Raw genomic sequence first — 22,530 nt, forward strand, 5'->3', positions numbered from 1 at the left:
TAAAGCCCTTCCCAAATCTTCGTTCGTGAAGTCAAGCCATCATCACTAGTTAATTAATTGTGCACAAACCATGTGCCTAAAACTGCCAACTGGAAATGACCCCTGCTCTGTATTAACTGTAAACCAAACTGTGGAATGCAGTTTGATACCCTGTGACAAAACTTTTGGTACATTTCAAAAATCTCACAGTTTGACAATAAAATTCCAGAGCTTACAAGTGTTTTTCAGCTTTTCTTATACCTCATTTGTTATATATAAAATATAACATTTATATCTATAGTCTATAATGTGAAAATATATGAAAATTCAAATCCATTTAGATCCTTAAATATGAAACTTTCCTACATTAATATTTAATATATATCTATACATATTGAACCTCTTTAAAAACCAAAAGTCAACATAAAGTGATATGCTTATAAAATACATACAATGCACATGGTATACAACATGTACATATGTAGCCATTAAAAAAAAACAACCCTAAATGCTATTTTTTTTATGTTAGGTTTTAAGTATTTAGCAAAGTCAGAAATTTAACTTAGCATATAGAAACTACTGAACAAGCCAAGTAACTTTTCCAATTTGGCAAATAGTGCAGTTTTAACAGAACTGGTAAGAAACAGTAACAACTAGCACACCTGAAGTGACATTTTCTACTTACTTTGCATAGTCAAAGAGCCTGCTGTCCCAGAGCTGATGAGTTCCTTTAGGACCGGAATGGAAGAAACAAGAATCCGTACCATCAAATTTGTTGAGACCATCTTCAGAGTTTTTGGATGCATGGCTGTGCACGACATCAAGCAGAACGGTGATGCCCATTGAGTGAGCAACATCGATCATTTCTTTCAGGTCATCTGGAGTTCCATAACGGCTACCAACATGAAAATGCATTGTATTATGAGTGGTTCAATCTGAACTTAAGCTGACAATATTGAACATTACTCATAAATTGCATCTAAGTGAGCAGTTCTTCCTCACCTAGTTTCCAGTTGTATGCAGGTTATTTTTTCAGCCTCTTAAGTAATAGTTATTAAACCTGGTATATAAACAATTTTTAGTTATAAAAGCTACATCATGAACACACACAATGTTTTGCAGAAATAGTTTCAAGGTTTTATTCTTCCATTTTAATCTGTTAATACATCAAATACAGTACAAAAGATAGCTGATAGAAGTTAAGGCTTCTATTTTATGTTGACCCTTCTTAAGCGACAAGAACAAATTTATATATTAATATAAAAATAACATTCAAGGTTTATCGTAATTTTCTTAACAATTACCTGAACACATTTTCACTCCAGGCCTCAAATCTAAGAACAGCCTGCTACTGTTCCCACAGAACACACAAAGGCATGATTTTAATGAAGTTTATCACTAACAAATAGTGTACAGTTCTGTTTTATCATAAGAGTGACTCACATATTGTGGTTGCTACCGCCAAGAAGACTGCAACACAAAAGCCAAGCATAAAGACTGCTGAAGGTGGATTAGCTGGAATATGCTAGGACAGATGAAGTTACAACCTTTTTGTTTGTATCCTATACAAAGTGTTTCACAGAACAGCTGATCACTATGGCAAACTGATTTCAGATTTAAGAGGAAGCTAGAGCAAATACCTCGGTCATTACCTTCTCTTTCCAATAAATACTTACTTGCGAACAAACACATACAAGCATACTGATATTGATGGATGTAAGGAGTCAGGATGTAAAATAAAAGAACAGAGAAGATGCTTAAGTACTTAAACCTACCTTGATGCTGCGAAGAAGCTTGTGACCTGATAACCAAAACTGGCATAGTATGCATGTTCCATAATAGCCATCAGCTGGACGCAGTTATATCCTATAGAAATAGAATAAAACAAATCCCTGCCTTAAGGATAGTTAAAAGAGGATTCAACACCTGTAACATATCCATTCCAGTCTTTCATTTTAGCTGCTTCCAACTGTAATGATTAAAACTTGGTCTCTTTCAGGAAGAAATTAGTAGTTTAGACCTACATGATCTTCCAATACAAATGGAACAGTTGATTTGTCAAATTATCTACATATAGCTAAGTGTACTGAATCTCTCAGATTTAGAAAGTGGTAACTAAATACTCCAATATAATCTTAATATAACCTCAGAATTTTAACTATGCCCACCTTCATGTGCTGAACCTCCATTTTACTTGCAGTGAGAGGGTGTGGGGATAGCCACTGGCTACATGTGCTAGCTATACCTTATGCAATCTTTTTTTTACCACTTCAGAAACACTTTTTTCCAAATTTAATGATTATATTCCCCCTTTACAAGAGACTTTCAGAAAAGACAAAATACAAAAAGTCATGTCTTTTTGTTCTGATTTTACCAAAGAACCTAGTTACTACAAGAGGGTCAGGGACACGCTGCCTTCTGTATTACCTAGGAGCTCCGTGCAGTACTAAGAGAGGAAAATCTAAAGAGAAACCAACATGCTAATGGTGAAGGCGCAGAACTTCCCACACATCTTAACTAAAGCTATCTTTAATATCAGTGAGTAAGAGCCCCTGACAGCTAGCAAGCAAGGACTATCAGCAAAAGATAACCTTCAGGTTTAATCTACAGTCTCTGTTGAAACTCCCACCACCACCACTCCTCTTTTTTAGTTTAACCAAAATCTTCATTCTTTAGTTCAGACAAGATACCAGTTTTTTTTATTGTTACTGGTTTTGGTTTTCAATTTCACAGCTACAAAAGAGTTCTTCTTAGCAGACAGTTGGCATGAGTTCAGCAATTTGTCAAATTCATTGCTATTTTATAATTCAGGCTCATTGCACTTATTGTTATTTACAGCATGTTTATAAATATAAACAGCAACATAGCATCGAATTAATCTCATTTGATTTGCTTGCTATTTATTTTGCTATTTGTCATGCACATATTTCTACCAACTATTAATATCTTAGCATTTTTAAATACTGATGTCTTTAAGCTTGAACAAGTAAAACATTCCAAAAAAATAAAATCTTAAAAACACAAACACCCGAAACTTAGTGCTTACTTCAGGTAAATAAGAATTAACATTACCTATCATCTCTGTACACCCTACCTAAATTTGATACTGCTTTTATTTTTGTGTTGTATCAGCCTTTCATGTCATTTCTCCTTCCCAGAGAAAGATCTGCCCGTACAGCAGAAAGCTTTCTTAATTCTTTTAAATCTATTAACTTCTTGGAACCACCGAAATTCTTCAGCAGTAAGGGAAGGCACAGATATGTAACATGGAATCCAGATCTACTTTTTGTTGAGGGTCTCCAGACATGCAAACTACATCTCACCCGCAAGCTCAACTTTATTGAAAGGGAAAGACACATTTTGTGAGACACTGACTCAACATGTAAACCTACAAGAAAAATGTATGACTTCTTCAGGAACTCTAATAAAGAAATACGTAATTTTACACATAAGCATAACTACCATCCACAGAGGTCTCAGCTATGGACGTCACAATTATTTTATAGTTGAGCGTATCAAAGCGTATTTCTTCACAGCAAGTTCTAATATTGTCCGTTACAGAAATAGTGTAAAAACACCACAGGAAAAAAAATAATCACCAATTAGAAACCGAGGTAAACAGCTTTCCTATGCTTCCTGACATAATCATCTCAGCTGGTTCACACACCGCCTCCAATATACTGGAAGTTACTTTAGAAAAGAGGATTTGTCACATTTAAAGTTTCCGTGTTCTGATGCTTCATAGCAGCTGTTCAGGGACAAAAAAATCCAGCACACTTATTCTAGCCAACAGAAAGGACAGTCCTTTCTATCCGAATAGTTCTTTGTCTTTCCTTAGAATCAAGATTTACATTAGTAGAACCAATTAAGAACACAGCATTTTCTGAAGAAGATGGGTCCTTTTTCAAGCTGAAAGCAAACCATGCCGAAAGCAAACTGCCCTGCAATATTTATCAAGCCTTTTGAAATCACATTTTACTTAAAAAAATGTGTAATGGGTTTAGATTCACATACCCTATTTCTCTTTGTTTATTCTCTGTACATTTCACTTGCTTTTAATTTTTGCTGCCTTAAACATCTATTTGTATAGTACACGTAATCTGAAAACGCAAAAAACCTACAGACATTTGATATTTTCTAATAAAAATAAAAAGCAAGTTGTCTGTTATTACTTACCAAGATCCTTTATCCTAGGTAGTACATTGTGTGTGAAATTTTTATAAGAAGCTACTTTCCCTTCTGGGGAAGCAATCCCCACATGAGATTCATAGATTCTTAGGCTTTTTAATCTCCTGGGGGAAGGATGCTTATGCTATAAGGCAAAAGAAAACAGTTGTTGTTGGGAACAGCTTGGAAGTGGTGTCACAATCATAATTTGCATGAGATGAAAAACAATTTTAGGTTTGTTTTCTTCTAAGAGCACAAACATTACAAATAATTAAGCATTCTCAACTGTTAAAATAAGTGTCTAGTTCAAATTAAAATTCTTCACGAACAAGAAACTGGACATTCATGCCTCAACACTTTCATTCTATCCTTCTTAAATTACACTGAGGTATACAAAGTTAGAGCATCCATTGTGCTAAAAAGTTCTTCTGAATAACTATTAAGCTTGTTTTAAAACACAAGTCAACAACAGGCAGATAGGTTATTTTTCAAGCATACTTGCTTTCTGCAGGTACTCAGAGTTGCTCTGCCTTCTCCAAATAAAACTTATAAATATTTTAGTCCTAAAAAACACAGTTCCACAGCACAAAAGCATCTCTGTTCCAATTACTTGGGATAAAAAATAAAACAAAACAAGACCATATCCAAAGTCTGTAGGTGACTACACAGTATTTCTAGATGGGTGAAAAATATTTAAAGAATACAAAGGCTACTGAAGTTCATCAAAAAGCCTCCTCCTTATACTTGAACAATAGCTTACACTTGATTTTGAAAAGTGAACTAAACTGGTAAAAACACACATACATGGAACAGAAACTAAAAGGACAATGTGAAGAACAGGAAGTTCTGGTTGAGGTTTGTTCCCTGTAGTTTACTTCAACTGCGCACCTCTCCTATTCATAAAAAGACTTCAGTGTTTTTTCTGACTTATCTCAGTCAGGCATTGTCTGCACCCTAGATGTCCTTGCCTCCTTTTCACTCTAGGCCATTACAGATCACTGCATTTCCCATTACCTTGCCATTTCTTCTCTTATAGAGGATACAGGTATCACAAAGCATCATAGATACAGGGTAGGTCATTAAACTCATATGTACTATACACTTAAATAAGAAAGTTACTGCAATCATGATTTTAAGAGCTTTTCCATGTGAGTTACCCTTTCTTTGTCACGCAGATGTGTCATAATTTGAAGTAGGTTCTAAAATTTAACTCAAAATGGAGGTTACAGCACCTCTAATACAGAGCACTGCATACCACTTTTTAGAAAAAACACCAAAAAAATAGGCAGTCTGCAGTTTCTGAATGTTCTCCTAGGATATTTTTCATATATCATGTGAAGAGTTCCAGCTTTATAGCAGTCTGTGAGAATTAAGACAGTTTTAAAAATCAATAAATGGATTTTCCCAGTAAGAAGAAACCAGGATTTGACTGGAATATGAGCACCTTACTTTTGAAAGCTTTTCCTGACTTCATACAACATTGACTTATTATTGCAGTACTGAACTTTGCATTTGCAACTAACTCAAACCCAATTCTAGTAATTCCCTGCTCTCTTCTGGAACAGGAAGGGCCACCTAGTCTTCAAATACTTATTGAGCTTGCCTAGCATATGGAAAGCTAAGTTTAAAATATCACTTCAATGGGTAACAAATTTTATTATATCCCCTATGGGAGACTGAAAGAGTAGCTTCAAAATATCCTTCATTAAAGTAACTTCTTTCTGTCAAAGGCATGAATAACAACCATTCACTTCTCAGGTAGCTATTTAAATTAGTTTGCTACCTTCTTTTTATGGAACAACTCTTTTTTATTCCAGGCAAGGATACAAAGGTGACAGGAAACACTGTTTTATACACCTTTTGAAAACAATAATTAAGCCTTACTATATATGACTGCGGTGGATTCCAGTGTACCCAATCATAATTCACTTTGTCTTCATCACGGATTACGTATCTTGCCCAAGGTGAAATACGATAAAGGAGATCGCCATTTTGAGCACGAATCACCACCTACAGAATAACCCAAACATATGCATGCAGTCACATATAATTCATATAAAACCTCCTTTGTAAACTATAGCAGAGAATGAAAAAGTAGAGAAATTTAATTTAAAGAACACACAAATATACAGTACAAGTCAAGTCAATAAGGAATGATGCTGCTCACATATGATTTGCAAACGGATAGCAAACCAGGCATATCAGACACAAGACTGATGTTCATGAGCATGAGGTGAAAAGTGAGGCTATATATAAGCTTCACATAAGTAATGTGAGAAAGAGCCTTCTCAAATGGATTACTTTTAGGTTCCCTAATTTAGGCAGTCATTGCTATTTCCCTGCCAAGTTCTTATAAATCTATATAGATATATAGCACCATATAAGCAGTATAATGCCATCAAGATGAGAACTGTGATTTGTTTACTTGGCAAACAATCCAGGTAAACCAATTTTAATATCTTAATTCCCTCTTCTTTTCTATGAGTCCTAACCAATATTACATCAACCAGAACTGCAGATCAACACAAAAAGCACAGGACACTTTTCAGGTTAAGAAGAAGGAAGAGAGTAAAATTTAAATTGCTGAGTTTCTTCTGCTGCCTTCTGTTTCTCTGGATGCCTTCATCGTTCTAATGATGAAATAGCGTTAGCTGTTCTACTTTCCATATCTGGTTTTCTCTATTTTATAATGAGAGATTAACAAGCACCATTCCTTTCAATTCCTTCAAAAAACTCATAAAACTTCACCAGAAAGAGTGAGCAAACACAAAAATGTAGGAGCTCTTTTGGAGTATTATAACTTTGCAGAAGAGCAAAATTGAAACAATTTCTAGGTTAATGTTGTATGGGGACCTTGCAGAAGACATTGTATTTGAAGAGTTGGTGCTCTACTGAATAATTAATGCAATCCGTAACTTGTAAAATACCTGTAGGAAAGGGTTGAGAACCAAGGGGTGGAAAAGGTTGTGCTGCTGACTGTGAGAGCACTGCACATTTAGAAGCTGGTGACAACAGGTCCATGCTGTGCTGCACATATCCCTTGGATGCAGGACAACCTCAGCCGTAACAGAGGGACCTGGCAGCAGCTCCCGCTTGGTACCAGCAACTACACCACCCATATGGCCTTGCCTTTGCCTTAAAACTCCAGGAAGAAATTCCTATGTGAACATGATCTGTTCACATGTGTACGCCATGGGAAAATCTACCAGGCCTCTGTCTGATGCCATGCTAATGGAGGTTGTCCAACATTTGAAGGTGACTTAATCATTATCAGTATTCCTCCTATTATAACTGTTGCAGTAATTATATGAAGCCAGTCATTGTTAGTCCTTTCTTGTTGAAACGCAGAAAGAAACCTGCTCCATCTCACTTAACTCCCCACACTGCACCTCCCCACTTCCTCAGTGCAAAAGGAACAGCACCACACTGGTTCTGCCCACTATTTTGGCTGTCATTAAAATAAACCACAGAGGTTAGCAAATTTAAACCCAAGAGCTTCCCCCCCCCCTTCTTTTTTATTAACAAGGTGACTTTTCTTTGCTGTCAGTTCCTAACACTTATTCTAGAAAGAGACAATTATCAATAAATTGCCTTTTCACCTGTGGCAGGTGGTTTCCTTTAATTTTGGTTCATTATCTGTATCCTTAACCCAACCACACATTGCAAGATAAAAATATGTATATGCAGTGGTTTAATGGAAGTTGGTACCGCAAGGAAGTATGATTGCTGTGTCCCTCAGTACATATTATCGTAACTCTAACAACTCATAACTGGTTACAATAGAAGAGGAATAAGAATATATAAAACAAATACAGACCACCTAATTAGTAGAAGTGGAGAAAAAGTTATTTGAAACACTGTACAACTGCGTGAAAAATTCATTCTGTTCACTATGCTAACAAAGCTGGCCAAAAGGGTATTTCTGCAAATCACATGAACATTACAAAGATCCTCCTGGCTGACAGCATTTACAATTTGCAAGTTACTCTTAAAATAATAAATATTATCTCCTCTTTCTGATATCACACTTCTGATAATGCTATTACTTGTTCTATTAATTTGTCCCAATTTACCCCTTGCAGAAATAAGGTAATTACTGCATATCATAACCATACCTAGATACTCATGTCAGCATTCCTCTTTTACTAACATTCTAGTGCGATTTATACTGCAGAGGCTTATGAGGGGATACACATTTTAAGAAATATAAGGTACTTAATCTAAATTCATATAATTATTACACTAATGCTGGTGAAGTTGAATCCCGTTCTTCTCTGGTTTACATGAGCATAATTAACAGTTTCCTTAAGACCTCTATCAAGCGATTCCTCACAACTTCAAATGTCATTTCTTATGCTTGCTAAAACCTTTTGTTAATTGTATGTGAATCCCATTTACTGAATCTTTCCTTACTATCAGACTCTATACTCAGCCAACTTATTCCTCTCTCCTGATATTGTAGAAAGGCAAGTTACTAGCATAAAGAGTTCAGGTAGTAGTTTCTAATGTTTCTTGAGACAGAACTCCCACACCATCATGCTTAGCTGAGGCATGAGCAAAAAAAGAAGAAAGCCTGCCAAAAGTTGAATGGCACCCCCAAAAATGGCAATTCAGCCCACAGCTGACAAAAATAAAAAATGGAAGTGGTCCAAGAGCTTTCATTCTTGTTTTTTGCTTTGACATTTCTTGAAGTAATTGCAAATAAATAAAAGCTGTAATAAAAGCAGTAATAATATAAAGCACAAACCTAAAACTGAAAGAAAGGTAAACAACTCTTGCTCCATTAACCCCAAACTATTACTTGTGGTCCTTTCTCAGAAGTGTTCAGATATAAAAAGTAGCTGCAAGGTGTACTCTGCACCTGCTGCTACAGGTTATATATGCATAAAGAATACCCAGTATAGTCATTATCATAGCCCTTCTGACAAAGCACCTATGAGTCTATCTAGCAGATACTGTACTTTTGCTCCAAATTTGCCTTTTTTTCTCCACTCATTTCAAATTCTTAAAAGTTATGATGCACAGACTAAGAGCACTTAGTTCATTAACATTTTATAGCAGAGTTTACATTATTCTACTTAATCTTCTCTAAAGAACATATATAAAATCATGATGTCCATTAAATAGGCTTCTTTACATGGGCCTTGGGATTTACCTACTTAGTTTTTTAAAGTTATGTCCCCCTTCTTTCCTGAAAACATATATAAGGCACATGATACCATTTTATATAAACATTACAGCCCCCATTAAATAAAGCTTTCAAAACATGTTTTATGAGAGCATGAAATGCATTTATCAAGTGGACCAAACAAACTGGCAGAAATTTAGCCTCTAACAACAGCTAACCTGTTTGTTCTACACTTCATTGAGTTTTAAAGAAAATCCTATGTGAAAACAGTCCCTACTTCTGATTCTATTATCAGGGGGTTTTTTTTGCACTTTTGCTGGCTTCTAAGAACATAGAGAATACATATTGTTGGCTTTCAAGAACACAACAGAGAATACAGATAAGGTTGCTAGAAAAATCATAGTTAAACTTAGTAAACAATCAGGCATGGTATGTAGAAATTCAGCAGTAGGCATTTAATACACATAACACTCCTCTGTCATTCATATGTTTTGATAATAACAGTTATGTACTTGCATTATGGCTTTCTTCAGCTTTGCGATTTAAGTCATGCTTACAAACATGAGTTACATAAAACTGTCAGGGAGAAGTAGTAATGTTGTGTTTTCTTCAGTGACCAGAAAGAGGGTAAGCGCAGGGAGAGAAAGAAAATCCAAGTTTCCTAGGCAAAGTAATACATCTTCCTCCTCAATTTGTGTGTTTAAACTGTTAAGAACTAGCCAAAGCTAAGTTAATAAAGCTATGTATCAAGAGTTACATTTACACTGCCCAAATTTAGGAGGACAGAAAACCAAAGACAGATGAGGAGAGCTTGCAGTGAGCAGCTGTGCAGTACTTTGTTGCCAGCTGGGGTTAAAACACAACACTTATCCATTGGGCATTTGGAAACCTCTAACACAAGATACTGCAGAACTCAAAGTTAGTCATTCAGGATTTGCTTACATCAATACTAGATACAGCTCACCTGAAAAATTTTGGGGTTTTCCCCTTCCTCTAGTGATAAATACATTCACACAGTAATACATAAAACCTCAAAATGACCGATGACCTTTGAATGTCACATGATTCTCTCTTCCAAGTGAAGAATCAGTATGTTAAGTAAATGCTCTCATACAAATAAACAAGTGCCAAAGGCAGAATGAAAACATCCTTCAAAATTGGCATCAAAACTGACTCTAAAAATGGACACGGCACAGATACACAATTCATATAAGTACTACTGTAAAGCAATACAAAGCTAAGAGCTTAACATAAGTTGCTTATCTTTTACATGTAAAGGTAATGTCCTGGGTTCACCAGTAGCCATTTCTCTCCTTCTTAGTAACTGGTGCAAGCTCTGTGTTTTCACTTCCAGCCTAGGAAGAGAGCTGATAAGCCCGATTGTTTTTAATTGTTGCTAAGTAATGTTTATTCTGGCCAAGGACTCTGTGAGTCTCATGCTCAGCCAGGGATGACGGGAGGAAGCAGAGACAGGACACCTGACCCAAGCTACCCGAAGAGGTATTCCATACCACAGCACATCATGCCCAGGGAGGTAACTGGGAGTTACCCGGAAGGGCACGGTCTCTCTTCAGGGGGGTCAAACTCGTTCGGCGGTGGTATCGTATTCTCTCCCCTTGTTATTTTCTCTTATCATTATCATCATTGGTGGTAGCAGCAGTGGTTTGTGTTATACCTTAGTTACTGGGCTGTTCTTATCTCAACCCGTGGGAGTTACGTTCTCTTGATTCTCCTCCCCATCCTCCCGGGAGCTGGGGTGTGTGTGTGTGTGTGTGTGTGTGTGTGTGTGTGTGTGTGTGTGTGTGTGGAGAGGGGATGAAAGAAAGAGGGAAAAAAAAAAAAGTGGGGGGGGATGAGTGGACAAGCTGTGTGGATCGGTTAAACCACGACAGTTCTTTTTGGCGCCCAACGTGGTGTGATACATAGAATCATAGAATAGTTATGGTTGGAAAGGACCTCAAGATCACCTAGTTCCAAGCCCCCTGCCATGGGCAGGGACACGGAAAAAGCCTTTGAGAAAGGGAGGAAAATAATCCAAATCCTGCTGAAAGTCGGTTTTGCCATGAAACAGAGAAAGGTCAAGGGGCCTGCACAGGAGATTCAATTTTGGGGAATAAAATGGCAAAATGGATGTAGACAGATCCCCACAGATGTGATCAAAAAGGTAACAGCAGTGTCTCCACCAACTAATAAGAAAGAAACACAAGCTTCCTTGGGTGCTGGAGAATGTGCATCCCGAATTGCAGTTTGATTGTAAGCCCTCTCTATCATGTGACCCAGAAGAAGAATGATTTTAGATGGGGCCCTGAGCAACAACAAGCCTTTGAGCAAATTAAATGCAAGAGAGTTCATGTGGTGGCTCTTAGATGAGTCCAGACCAGGCCAGATGTTAAAAATGTACTGTACATCGCAGCTGGGGAAAATGGTCCTACCTGGAGCCTCTGGCAGAAAGCTCCAGGGGAGACTCAAGGTCGACCCCTTGGCTTTTGGAGTCGGGGATACAGAGGATCTGAGGCCAGCTATACCCCAACTGAGAAAGAGATACTGGCAGCCTATGAAGGGGTTCGAGCTGCTTCGGAAGTGATTGGCACTGAAGCACAGCTCCTCCTGGCACCCTGGTTGTCTATGCTGGGCTGGATGTTCAAAGGCAGGGTCTCCTCTACACATCATGCAACCAATGCTACATGGAGTAAATGGGCTGCACTAATTACACAACGAGCTCTAATAGGAAATCCCAGTCGTCCAGGCATTCTAGAAGTCATCATGGACTGGCCAGAGGGCAAAGATTTTGGAATGTCACCAGAGGAGGAGATGATGCGTGCTGAAGAGGCCCCACCATATAACGAACTGTCAGAAAAACAGTATGCCTTGTTTACTGATGGCTCCTGCCGTATTGTGGGAAAGCATCGGAGATGGAAGGCAGCCGTTATGGAGTCCTCGACAACAAGTTGCAGAAACTGCTGGAGGAGAGGGTGCATGGAGTCAGTTTGCCGAGGTGAAAGCCATCCAGCTGGCCCTGGACATTGCTGAACAAGAAAAGTGGCCAGTACTTTATCTCTACACTGACTCATGGATGGTGGCAAATGCCTGTGGGGGTGGTTGCAGCAATGGAAGCAAAGAAACTGGCAACGCAGAGGTAAACCCATCTGGGCTGCGGCACTGTGGCAAGATATTGCTGCCCGGGTGCAGAACCTGGTGGTGAAGGTACCCCATGTAGATGCTCATGTACCCAAGAGTGAGGCCACTGAGGAACACCAGAACAACCAATAAGTGGATAAAGCTGCTAAGACTGAAGTGGCTCAGATGGACTTAAATTGGCAACATAAAGGTGAATTATTTTTGGCCTGGTGGGCTCATGACACTTCAGGCCATCGGGGCAGAGGTGCAACATATAGATGAGCCCGTGACCGAGGGGTGGACTTAACAATGGACACTATTACCCAGGTTATTCATGACTGTGAAACATGTGCTACAATTAAACAAGCCAAACGGTTAAAGCCTCTTTGGTATGAAGGATGATGGCTGAAGTACAAATATGGGGAGGCCTGGCAGATTGATTATACCACACTCCCACCAACCTGCCAAGGCAAGTGCCATGCTTACCATTTTGGAAGCAACCACCGGATGGCTGGAAACATACGCTGTGCCCCACACCACTGCCCCGAACACTATCCTGGGCCTTGAGAAACAGATTTTGTGGTGACACGGCACCCCAGAGAGAACTGAGTCAGACAATGGGACTCATTTCTGGAACAACCTTATAGACACTGGGGCCAAAGAGCATGGCACTGAGAGGGTACATCACATCCTCTACCATGTACCAGCCTCTGGGAAAATCAAACGGCACAATGGGCTGTTAAAAACTACACTGAGAGCAATGGGTGGGGGAACTTTCAAGCATTGGGATACACACTTACCAAAGGTTACCTGGTTGGTCAACACCAGAGGATCTGCCAACAGAGCTGGCCCAGCCCAGTCAGAACTATTACATATTGTAGAGGGGGACATGAAGAATGCACATGAAGCGTTTGCTGGGGAAGACAGTCTGAGTTATTCCTGCTTCAGGTAAAGACAAACCCACTCGTGGGACTGCTGTTGCTCAGGGACCCAGATATACTTGGTGGGTAATGCAGGAAGATGGGGAAGTCCGATGTATACCTCAAGGGGATTTGAATTTAGGGGAAAACAGCCAATGAACTTAATTGTATGCTGTTGCCTGCTGTGTAATACTTTTATAGCCCATCAACTAGATGTCTTCAGGTCACCAGCAACTGGCCCTGACTTCCCTCCAACCGTCATCCCAACAGAGAATGAATTTTGATAGAACCAGATGAGTTCTGCAGTGAAGGAACAATCAGCATCAGCAGGCAACGATCCAACACTGCACACAGCCTTTCCTGCCCTGAAAGTCTGTTACAAGGGATGGAACCTGACATCATGGACCAAATGGACTCGACAGCATTATAGGGATTGGTCCATGCACTAAGAAATGATTTCTTTCTCTGTGTGTGTATGTGGATGTATATATGTAAGAAAGATGATATATTGAAAATGTGGGATCTGAGCATGACGTGAATGGTATGGAATAAGGGGTGGGTACTGTCCTGGGTTCACCAGTAGCTGCTTTACTCCTTAGTAGCTGGTGCAGCGCTGTGGTTTGACTTCCAGCCTGGGAACAGAGCTGATAGCAACAATTAAAAACAATCGGTGTCAAGTAATGTTTGTTCTGGCCAAGGACTTCGTGAATCTCATGCTCTGCCGGGGACGAGGGGAGGCCAGGAGGAAGCAGAGACAGGACACCTGACCCAAGCTAGCTAAAGAGGTATTCCATACCACAGTACATCATGCCCAGGGAGGTAACTGGGAGTTACCCAGAAGGACATGGGCATTCTTGGGGAAGGGGAGGGGGGGGTGTGTCAGGGTCAAACTCGTTCAGCAGTGGTATTATATTCTCTTCTTTTTGTTATTTTCTCATATTATTATCATCATTGGTGGCAGTAGCAGTGGTTTGTGTTATACCTTAGTTACTGGGCTGTTCTCAACCCGCGGGAGTTACATTCTCTCAACTCTCCTCCCCATCCCTCCAGGAGTGGGGGGGGAGGGGGGGAGGAAAGAAAGTGGGGGGTGAGTGGACAAACTGCGTGGATCGGTTTAAACCACGACAGGTAAGAAACGTCCTTTGTCTACATTTTCCATTATCAAGATGTTAGGTGTATTTTCAACATTCCTACCTGAAGCACACTTGATGTTTAGCATCCAAACCAGCTGTAATTAGTGCAGTGGATTTCAAAGATGCGTACACCCAACATTGTGAAAACCCAAGGTTTAAGGCATCAATGCTGCTGAAATGATTAGTTTTGAAGTAAGAACTTTAAGAAAATAAAAAAAAAAAACCACTAGAAAACTGGACTGTATGGCTGTGATAAGAGCAAACATATAGCCAACAATGGCTGGCTTTGAAGGCATGTAAAAGCTGGTGTGCAAAAGTGAATTCCAATTTTCAGAGTGCTGGACTGCTGCAAGACAAAGCAGGACATAAATCTTGCAAAACACTGGTATCAAATGACAACACATTCCACATCTGTCTCACTAGAATATAGGGAAATTATGAAACAGGGAGTAAGCTGTAGGATAAAAGCAAGTACAGTGTTTATAGGTCTGTTTTGATGACACTTAAAACTCTCAAAAGCCATTTATTAGAGTTAAGGAGCAACCATAGAATCATATAATAGAATAATAGAATAGTTAGGGTTGGAAAGGACCTCAAGATCATCTAGTTCCAACCCCCCCCGCCATGGGCAGGGACAGCTCACACTAAACCATCCCACCCAAGGCTTCATCCATCATTCTGAGGGCAGTGTAGTGTCATACAGAAAAGGCAGTAACACACTGGAACAAATCAGAAGCTGAAACAGGTTTAATTTAACTTAATGGTTCTTCCAATTCAGGACAAGTGAGATTCAGAAGCCTCAATTTTTAGAGCTCTTGGGTATCCCACTATTTCGACCATCCAAAACAGCAGGGGTCTTCCATATCACCTACAGTACACCTGCCAACTCCTTCTAGATGTCTCAGGGCATTTAAAGGAAAACTTGGGACTTACATTCAGGCAACTTCCAACCTACTCTGACTCAGTGAATTTTCTTGGCCTTTTATAGACAGAAGCCACACTATAAGTTATCTACAACAATTAGAAGTCTGAAAGTTTTGCAAGTCTACACAACTGTAAAAGTTTGGCCACAAATACAAATTTAGACAAAGTGTAAACACATGCGTAAAACAGGGTTTAAGATGGTTGCGCTATTGTTATGACAGATGAAACTGAGCAGTAACAGGCCACAAAATATCACAGTTGAAATTCATATGTTTATGAACATCCCTTTTTTTTTCGTGTCTGCTACTTTCATCTCCTCTTCCCATCACCTCCATTTGGTTACCTCATTTTCTAGTGCAGACATACACAGATCTTCAGAACAGTGTGGAAGAAAAATTCAAATGACAGCTACATATAAGATCAGACAGTTTCTCTGCTCAGCATCCACTCTTTTAGCTTTCAGGTCCTGCATCTAAAGCAGACTGTAATTCCATGCATGAGCATTGAATTCAATTATAATGTTTTCCTGTAAGTTGTCTGGTCTATTTCTACTGATGACAATGACGCGTGGTCACAAATTAGAATTACAAAAAGAAGCCATTCTGTCTTGATAGTTCCTTAATTTTTTTTAATTTTCATTTAAAACTAGCACCTTCAGGACTTTTTTTTAAAGAATAAAAAATTAAAACTGGTATTTTTGCAGTTTAGGACATTTGTCATATAGTGGTTTGTCATTTATATTCAGGTTGGGAAAAGGAAAACGAGGAGGTGATACCTAGATAGCTGACGAATATGAGAAACCAATAAACTGGTCTGAAACACTGTATTATTATTTCATTACTTTAATAGCTTGAAAGCACTTGGAATGATTGTTGGTATACGTGGCTTTTAATACAATGATGAAATTAAATTGGCCATCAAACCAACAATAGCTAACATAATGAGAGAGTGGACTAGCTTTAATAAAAACACGGAAATGTCAGTGACTTGTTATTTCTATAAGGGCAATAAGCTATTATTTCAATATTTTACAATTTATAGTATTTCATTAGCTTCATAGTCACTCATTTCTGAAACACAATTATCCAAGTGTAAAAGCCACAAGAACACAGGTGGAAACACCTCCTCATCTCAATAACATGCACCTGATTTGAAAGTAGAGGTCAACCCGAAACCTAACAGCATGCTAGGATTAGGTCTTAGCAACTCCAGGAAGTTTATGTTAGATGTCGCAATACTGAAACCAGGTTTTTTTTTTTTCCCGTGCATGCAATTTATTAAAAATTAAATGAAGTATTTCCCCCCCTCAGTTGTAAGAGGGCACAGGGAAGGAAAACAACTGCTGGTATATTGAGATGGGTTTTGGTGTAATACACACTGTAGACAAAGGAAAGTTTACCTTTCTACTTTTGCAAATATAGGGTAACCCAGAGAAAACACTACAAATGTACAGGAATACAAAAGGAGCTGAAACAATCTGTCCAAAGCTCACTCAGGACATATCGCTGCTGTAAGAAAACTTGGTCTTAGATTTGATTTCCTAAATGCAACTCAGCTTCAAAGACAGTTCCTGCATTCAAGTCACCAAAACAATCCTGCTGTAGGATCACATTTGTTTCTTCTTAAATTGTTCATCATTTTCTCAACCCCAAGTTGCTACAGAAACTGAGAAGTTTTACTATCAGCTGAAAATATCTTTCTTCCTGTACACCTCAGCTGTGTACTTTTCTCCCACAAAGCATATCTGAGTTTAGCACCCAGGATAGAACACACAGTTCTGATGATCTTTTGCCAGAGATGACCTAAATTGAGTCCATTTATAAAAGTAAATAAAATCCCTCCACCCCTGTCTCCCCCACTCACACAGAGGAAACCACACTGCAACTATTACCATTCTCTTCCTACAGGTCATACTGGTTTGTAAGAGAAACACCAGAGTCTAGAAGCAACGCTGTTGTTCTGCTGTAGCAGGACACTCTCCAGTAAGGTAATGCAACCTGCTGCAGAACCCAGGACTAGAATTCAGACTTCTCTGCGCAGTACAGTTTGCTTTAAAGATCTAGATGCAAATACAAAAGCCTGACAAAACCAATGCTATTCTATCCCAAAACAAGAGCTTTATTCTGGAATTGTCTCATTCAATGAGACAGATTTTTAGAGACTAGACAAAACACTTCCCTCTTTAATAGCTTCAGAAATAGAAGGTAAAGAATGAAGAAGCAAACACTGCTTCTTCACTAGTGCCTTACTCCGCTTGCTACTGCACTGCCCCGCCTAACAAAGCTGAGAAGAAGCAGCAAGGAGGAAAAGGGATAAGTTGCTCCAAACTTCAGCTTCCCCTAGCCAGGAGGAAGAACCCTCCACCTAAATCAGTGCAGGGCGAAGCATGGAAAACAGGTGATTTTTCCAGTACTTACCTTCCACTGAAAGACTTTACCATGCTCTATTACTACCACTCCAAAACACCCAGAAGAAATCAAGCATATCTATTAAGGTGCTTACAGTCACTGGTCTTATTTCCGAACAAGCTAATTGAGTATAAACCTTGAAAAGAAGTTTCTGAAAGAATGGACAGTGTGTTGCTTCTGCAAAGCTGTTCTCCTTCCTAAATTGCAAACCGGTTAACTGGAAAGAAAAAGCAATGGAACACTGGAGTCACATTATGCCAGCTCTCCCTTTCTCCAACTTCTTTTTCTTCAAGAGATTAAGATTACTGTCAAAATTAAGTCAGCCAAGACAAAGTTGTAGAGTTTGGTTGTTTTTTTTTTCCTTACAAGCAGTTTTCTGGCAAAGAAATCTATTTCTATTAAAGGGACAAGCATTCAAATCAAATATTGAAAAAGTATTGAGGTATTGGACACACAGTAATACTTCTTAGGTGGTTTACATGTTTAACAAAGGGAGGAATCTGTGTGCTTCAGAAACCATTGGGAGAGGGGTCTATTTGCTGTGCTGATTATTTAGCTGTAAATATATCACAATATCAGCTTTTAGATTCTAAACTTATTAGGGACATGTAGTATTTGTTCACAATTCCACCTTCCTTCCCCCTCCTTTCTCCTCTGGGAGAGAAAATAAACTATAATAAAAGATAAAAATCAAGATACAAAAGCAGCCAAAGGCATGAAGTCATGACTTAATCTTCCAAAAGAGGGAGACATAGCTCCATTTGCGAATTATGCATTTCAATTGGAGTGAAGAACCTAGGAGTGCATTTAGCTACTTTACTACATCAGATTAAAAAGGAAAGCTTCTGCTCTATTTCCCATTCCCATGCTTCTCTTTGAAAACTAATATAAACCAGAAAATACTAATAAAAATATAGAAAATACTGTATTATCCATTATATCTATTTGAATATAAAAAAAAAATCAGAAAATGGAGACAGTAGCCTAGTATTATAAAAATACATACCTACGTAGATAGAGACAAAAATGCAACAGTAAAATCAAACTGTTAAAATCCAGGAAACCATAGGAGGGTTGTTAAAAATGAAAGCAATACCACACAGAAACATTCCTAGTAGATTTCAACAGGCACAAGTATAAAGACAACATTTCAATTAATTATCCTAAAAGCACATTAATTTCCAAAGGAAGTAACAATGGGCTTTATAAGTGTTACCTGGACAAAGGTGGCATTATTGAGGGATAACAAGTCTATTTTTACTAAAGGGAACCACCACAGGTTGAATGATGCAGGACAGCATTCAAGCTTCTGTCAGTCTAGAAGCTATGTTTTGATCAAAGTTTTAGAAGTCAAACTAGTTAAGTCAAAGGAATCTAAAATACAGAATTCAAGAAATACTTTTCCCCCTCCTTGTGACTTAACCAGAATCAAGTTACTATAACAGTGATGTAGCCCAAAGACTATAAAATATTATAAGCATAATAGAAAAGCATTCATATATGTATTACGTAACAGAGGCTTGGGGTTTGAAAAGCAACCATAATCATCAAGCACATTACACACAATAAGTGTAACTTATTAGAGTTGTTTCAAGCCATGTCAAGTAGAAAAGAAGCTGCTGAAGTATATAATAGGGGCAACCAAGCATTAAGTATTACTTATCCTTAACTATTAAATGTTTGTATAAAGGACAACGGCTGCATAATGCACCTTGTAGTTGAGTAGCTGTGGAATAGCATGCTTGCTTTTTGATGCTCCCATTCACAGCTGCTGCAAACTGACAGTGAAATGTCGTTTGGGGATGAGGCAGATTATGCTCACCCCCCTCCACGTCCTGTAACATACTCCATTATAATGTCTGCTTTGGGGGTAGCCCACAGCTGCTTCTTCTGTCCTCTTCCTGCTCAACAGCTCAAGAGTATCTAACATATTAGATCACACTATTTGGTGTAGAATAAAAAAAGTGAAGAGAATCATCATGTATGTGCTCCTTCTGTCCTGAAGTCATCTGTCATCATGGACAAGCTCACTTGACCCTCTCCATATCTTGCTAGGGTCATTAACTTAACTGCTCTGTGACATTCTAAAGTAACATCCCTTGAATGCTTTAATCATAATGACTCAGGGAATTCCTTCTTAGACAGCTCTGATGTTGGCTGTGTTGCTGGTACAGATACTATCCGACAAGACCTGACATCCAAGATGTGGAATAAATCCAAAGCTTATCTTCCACTTTCTCCTTGACCTGTAATCTTCTCTGAACATTACAGACCTGTACAGCTGAAAATTAGGAAGTACATACCAGTAAGTTACACCGAAGAGTGTCAAAGGCTTTACCTAATAAGTGGCCCTATCATCAATACAAAACAATTCCCCTAAAAAAGAGAGCCATGTTCGTATATACTTAATACGCACTCTAAGACATCAAATTCCTTTTCAAGACCCCTTCTTTAAAATCTCTCTCCCTTTTCCTCGAAAAATTCCCCACATTTTGCTTTAACAGACACCAACTATTGAAGCCAGTAGTCTTCCGTCTGGATAAATTCAAAGGAAAGTATCTTTAAATAGCAAAACCTTCTACCAAAGAATTGTGCAATCCTGCAGTCACAAGAGAACTAAGTCTGCCAAAATAACTGAATGAGGATATTTTGAAGTGCTGAGCTCAGTCTGCAGAAAAAGTCTCCAAAGAGTGAAAGTCCACTGCATTACAGTGCTTCATCACTGCTACAACCTCTCCTATGAATCCACAAGTAGTTGCACATAGTTTAACAAATCCAGACAGGCAAAGTCAAGAGACCATTTACCTCCCAATAAAGTAACAATTCTTCCTACTAGCCAACCTAATCTGTAACCCAGATTAGTCTATGGTAATGTGCTGAAGGGTCATGGCTTACAATTAAGCAATGAAACATGAAGGGTATTGCCACAGATTTAACTAGTGCTTTACTTCCTATTCAGCACCACTAATCTAGAAATGTATATGCCAGATGACTTAAGTCCTGTTCCCTAAAGTTCAAAATGACAGGAATGCCACATCTGCTCTTCTTGCACAGAGCTTACATACCATGATGCCGCAGAACACTTATTTCATTACCTGTTCAACTTAACAGACCTGGTGATTTTTACTTTTCTTTCCAGCCTATGCACCGTTTTAAGACATGAAATTTAAGTGACATGGAACTTAATGTTGACTACAAGTAAGGATACTGCCTATCCCCCAGCTAAGGTGAAAACAAGAAATATTAATAGTGGTTACATTTGTTAACGTAAGAAACCAGTGAACACTTCATCAAGAAGCTTCTCATTGAAATAAAGTTTTATTCCCCTGCTAATGGTACCTGGGCCTCCCTTTATAAGTCTAACTGCACGTAATGCATTTCATATTGAGAAAAATCAGTCCCAGGAATTATGTCACAAGGAAGTGGCGGATTCCGCAACACTGGACACTTAAAATTCAGTGGACAGGGTGCTAGGCCATCTTGGCTAGCCTGTGGCTTTTGCCAAGAAAGGCTGGACCAGATGATCCTTGAGCTACCCTCCAACCAGGCATTCTATGATTCCATTTACATCTTACGCCACAGAAACACTTCTATACCTAGAATTGTAACTGCTATCATATTATCCCATTTTTTCCATTCCCAGGTTTTTGCATTCTCATTAAAAAACACCTTCACGTTTTGACTGCAGACTGCTTGAAGCGCATGAGACCTGAACTCAAAGCCAGTCTGATACTGTGCTGCTGGACTTCCTGATCAGTAGGGTCAGCTGCGACACCATCTACTTCATCAGTGACAGTAATTACACCTGATGAATTTTACTAACAGTGGTTCACTGACACTAATTAACCTACCTGCTCACCATATTTGATTCCTTTTCAGGGTTTGCAAGTTAACAACAGAGCATGCAGATCTACTACGAAGCACAGGATAGAGTAGTAAAAACTCTAAGGATTAAGTAATAATAATATCCTTTATAACTAACTTCCCTCTCCAAGGCACCCCATGGATACAAAATGTACTTTTAGGTGTTTCTAACCATGATTAATCTGCATTTCCTGTATTGCTCCCTGGTATTCCTATCCAGAATATTAAACAAGTCCCCAATACAGACATTAAAATCTCAATTTTTAGCATACCGTCTCCACACCTAAACTCCACTGATGCCATTTCAAAATTGGCATCTTATGGACATCAGTGAAAACTCAATTTGCAGGCATTTTTAAGCAGTTGTAAAACTCATTTCTAAATAAACAGTAAAAGAACAAAGTGGAATACTGATTAAACTCCTGTATGCATATGACAGCATATGACAAGACTTGCTGAAGAAGTCTACCCATGCTAATTTTCCCTAAAAGCTTGCTCTATATTGTGGAAAGCTAATTAAGAATACTCTGACAATAAAGGAAGAATTCAGTTATTTTCAACCATGAGAGAAGAAAAGGATACCCACCCCCAACTGTCATCACTGTTAGAATGACAAGCATGCTAATATTTAAAGAAACCATCTTTATAACTACACCCATTAAAATAAAGAAAGAGGGGTAAAGTGACTTAACTCATTAAAAGCACAAAGTTTGGTTTGAGGGTGTTTTTTTTGGTGTTTGTTTTTTAATCTGTACTCAGTTTAGGACATCTGCCAGAAGTTTAGGCAGAAAAAAGAAAATCCAACACAGCACAGTCATAGCAGCAACTGTATTTGTTCACTTCACTCACTCTAAGCTCCCAACTGATCCATGGGAGAAAAATAAAATACC

The 22,530-nt window shown here is 38.6% G+C and overlaps 1 protein-coding gene across 1 annotated transcript in view; it reads right to left on the reverse strand.

The window, feature by feature from the left end:
• Nucleotides 1-22,530, reverse strand: part of GBE1 (1,4-alpha-glucan branching enzyme 1) — a 156,780-nt gene that overhangs the window by 93,078 nt on the left and 41,172 nt on the right. The window contains exons 4-7 of the mRNA XM_065676378.1: nt 6,031-6,156; nt 4,156-4,291; nt 1,755-1,845; nt 665-874 (exon numbers count right to left, since the gene is read on the reverse strand). Coding sequence (XP_065532450.1) covers nt 665-874; nt 1,755-1,845; nt 4,156-4,291; nt 6,031-6,156 — 563 coding nt within the window. The remainder of the gene's footprint in view (nt 1-664; nt 875-1,754; nt 1,846-4,155; nt 4,292-6,030; nt 6,157-22,530) is intronic.

This window comes from Lathamus discolor, chromosome 4 (assembly GCF_037157495.1).
Source record: "Lathamus discolor isolate bLatDis1 chromosome 4, bLatDis1.hap1, whole genome shotgun sequence".
Taxonomy (NCBI): Eukaryota; Metazoa; Chordata; class Aves; order Psittaciformes; family Psittacidae; genus Lathamus; species Lathamus discolor.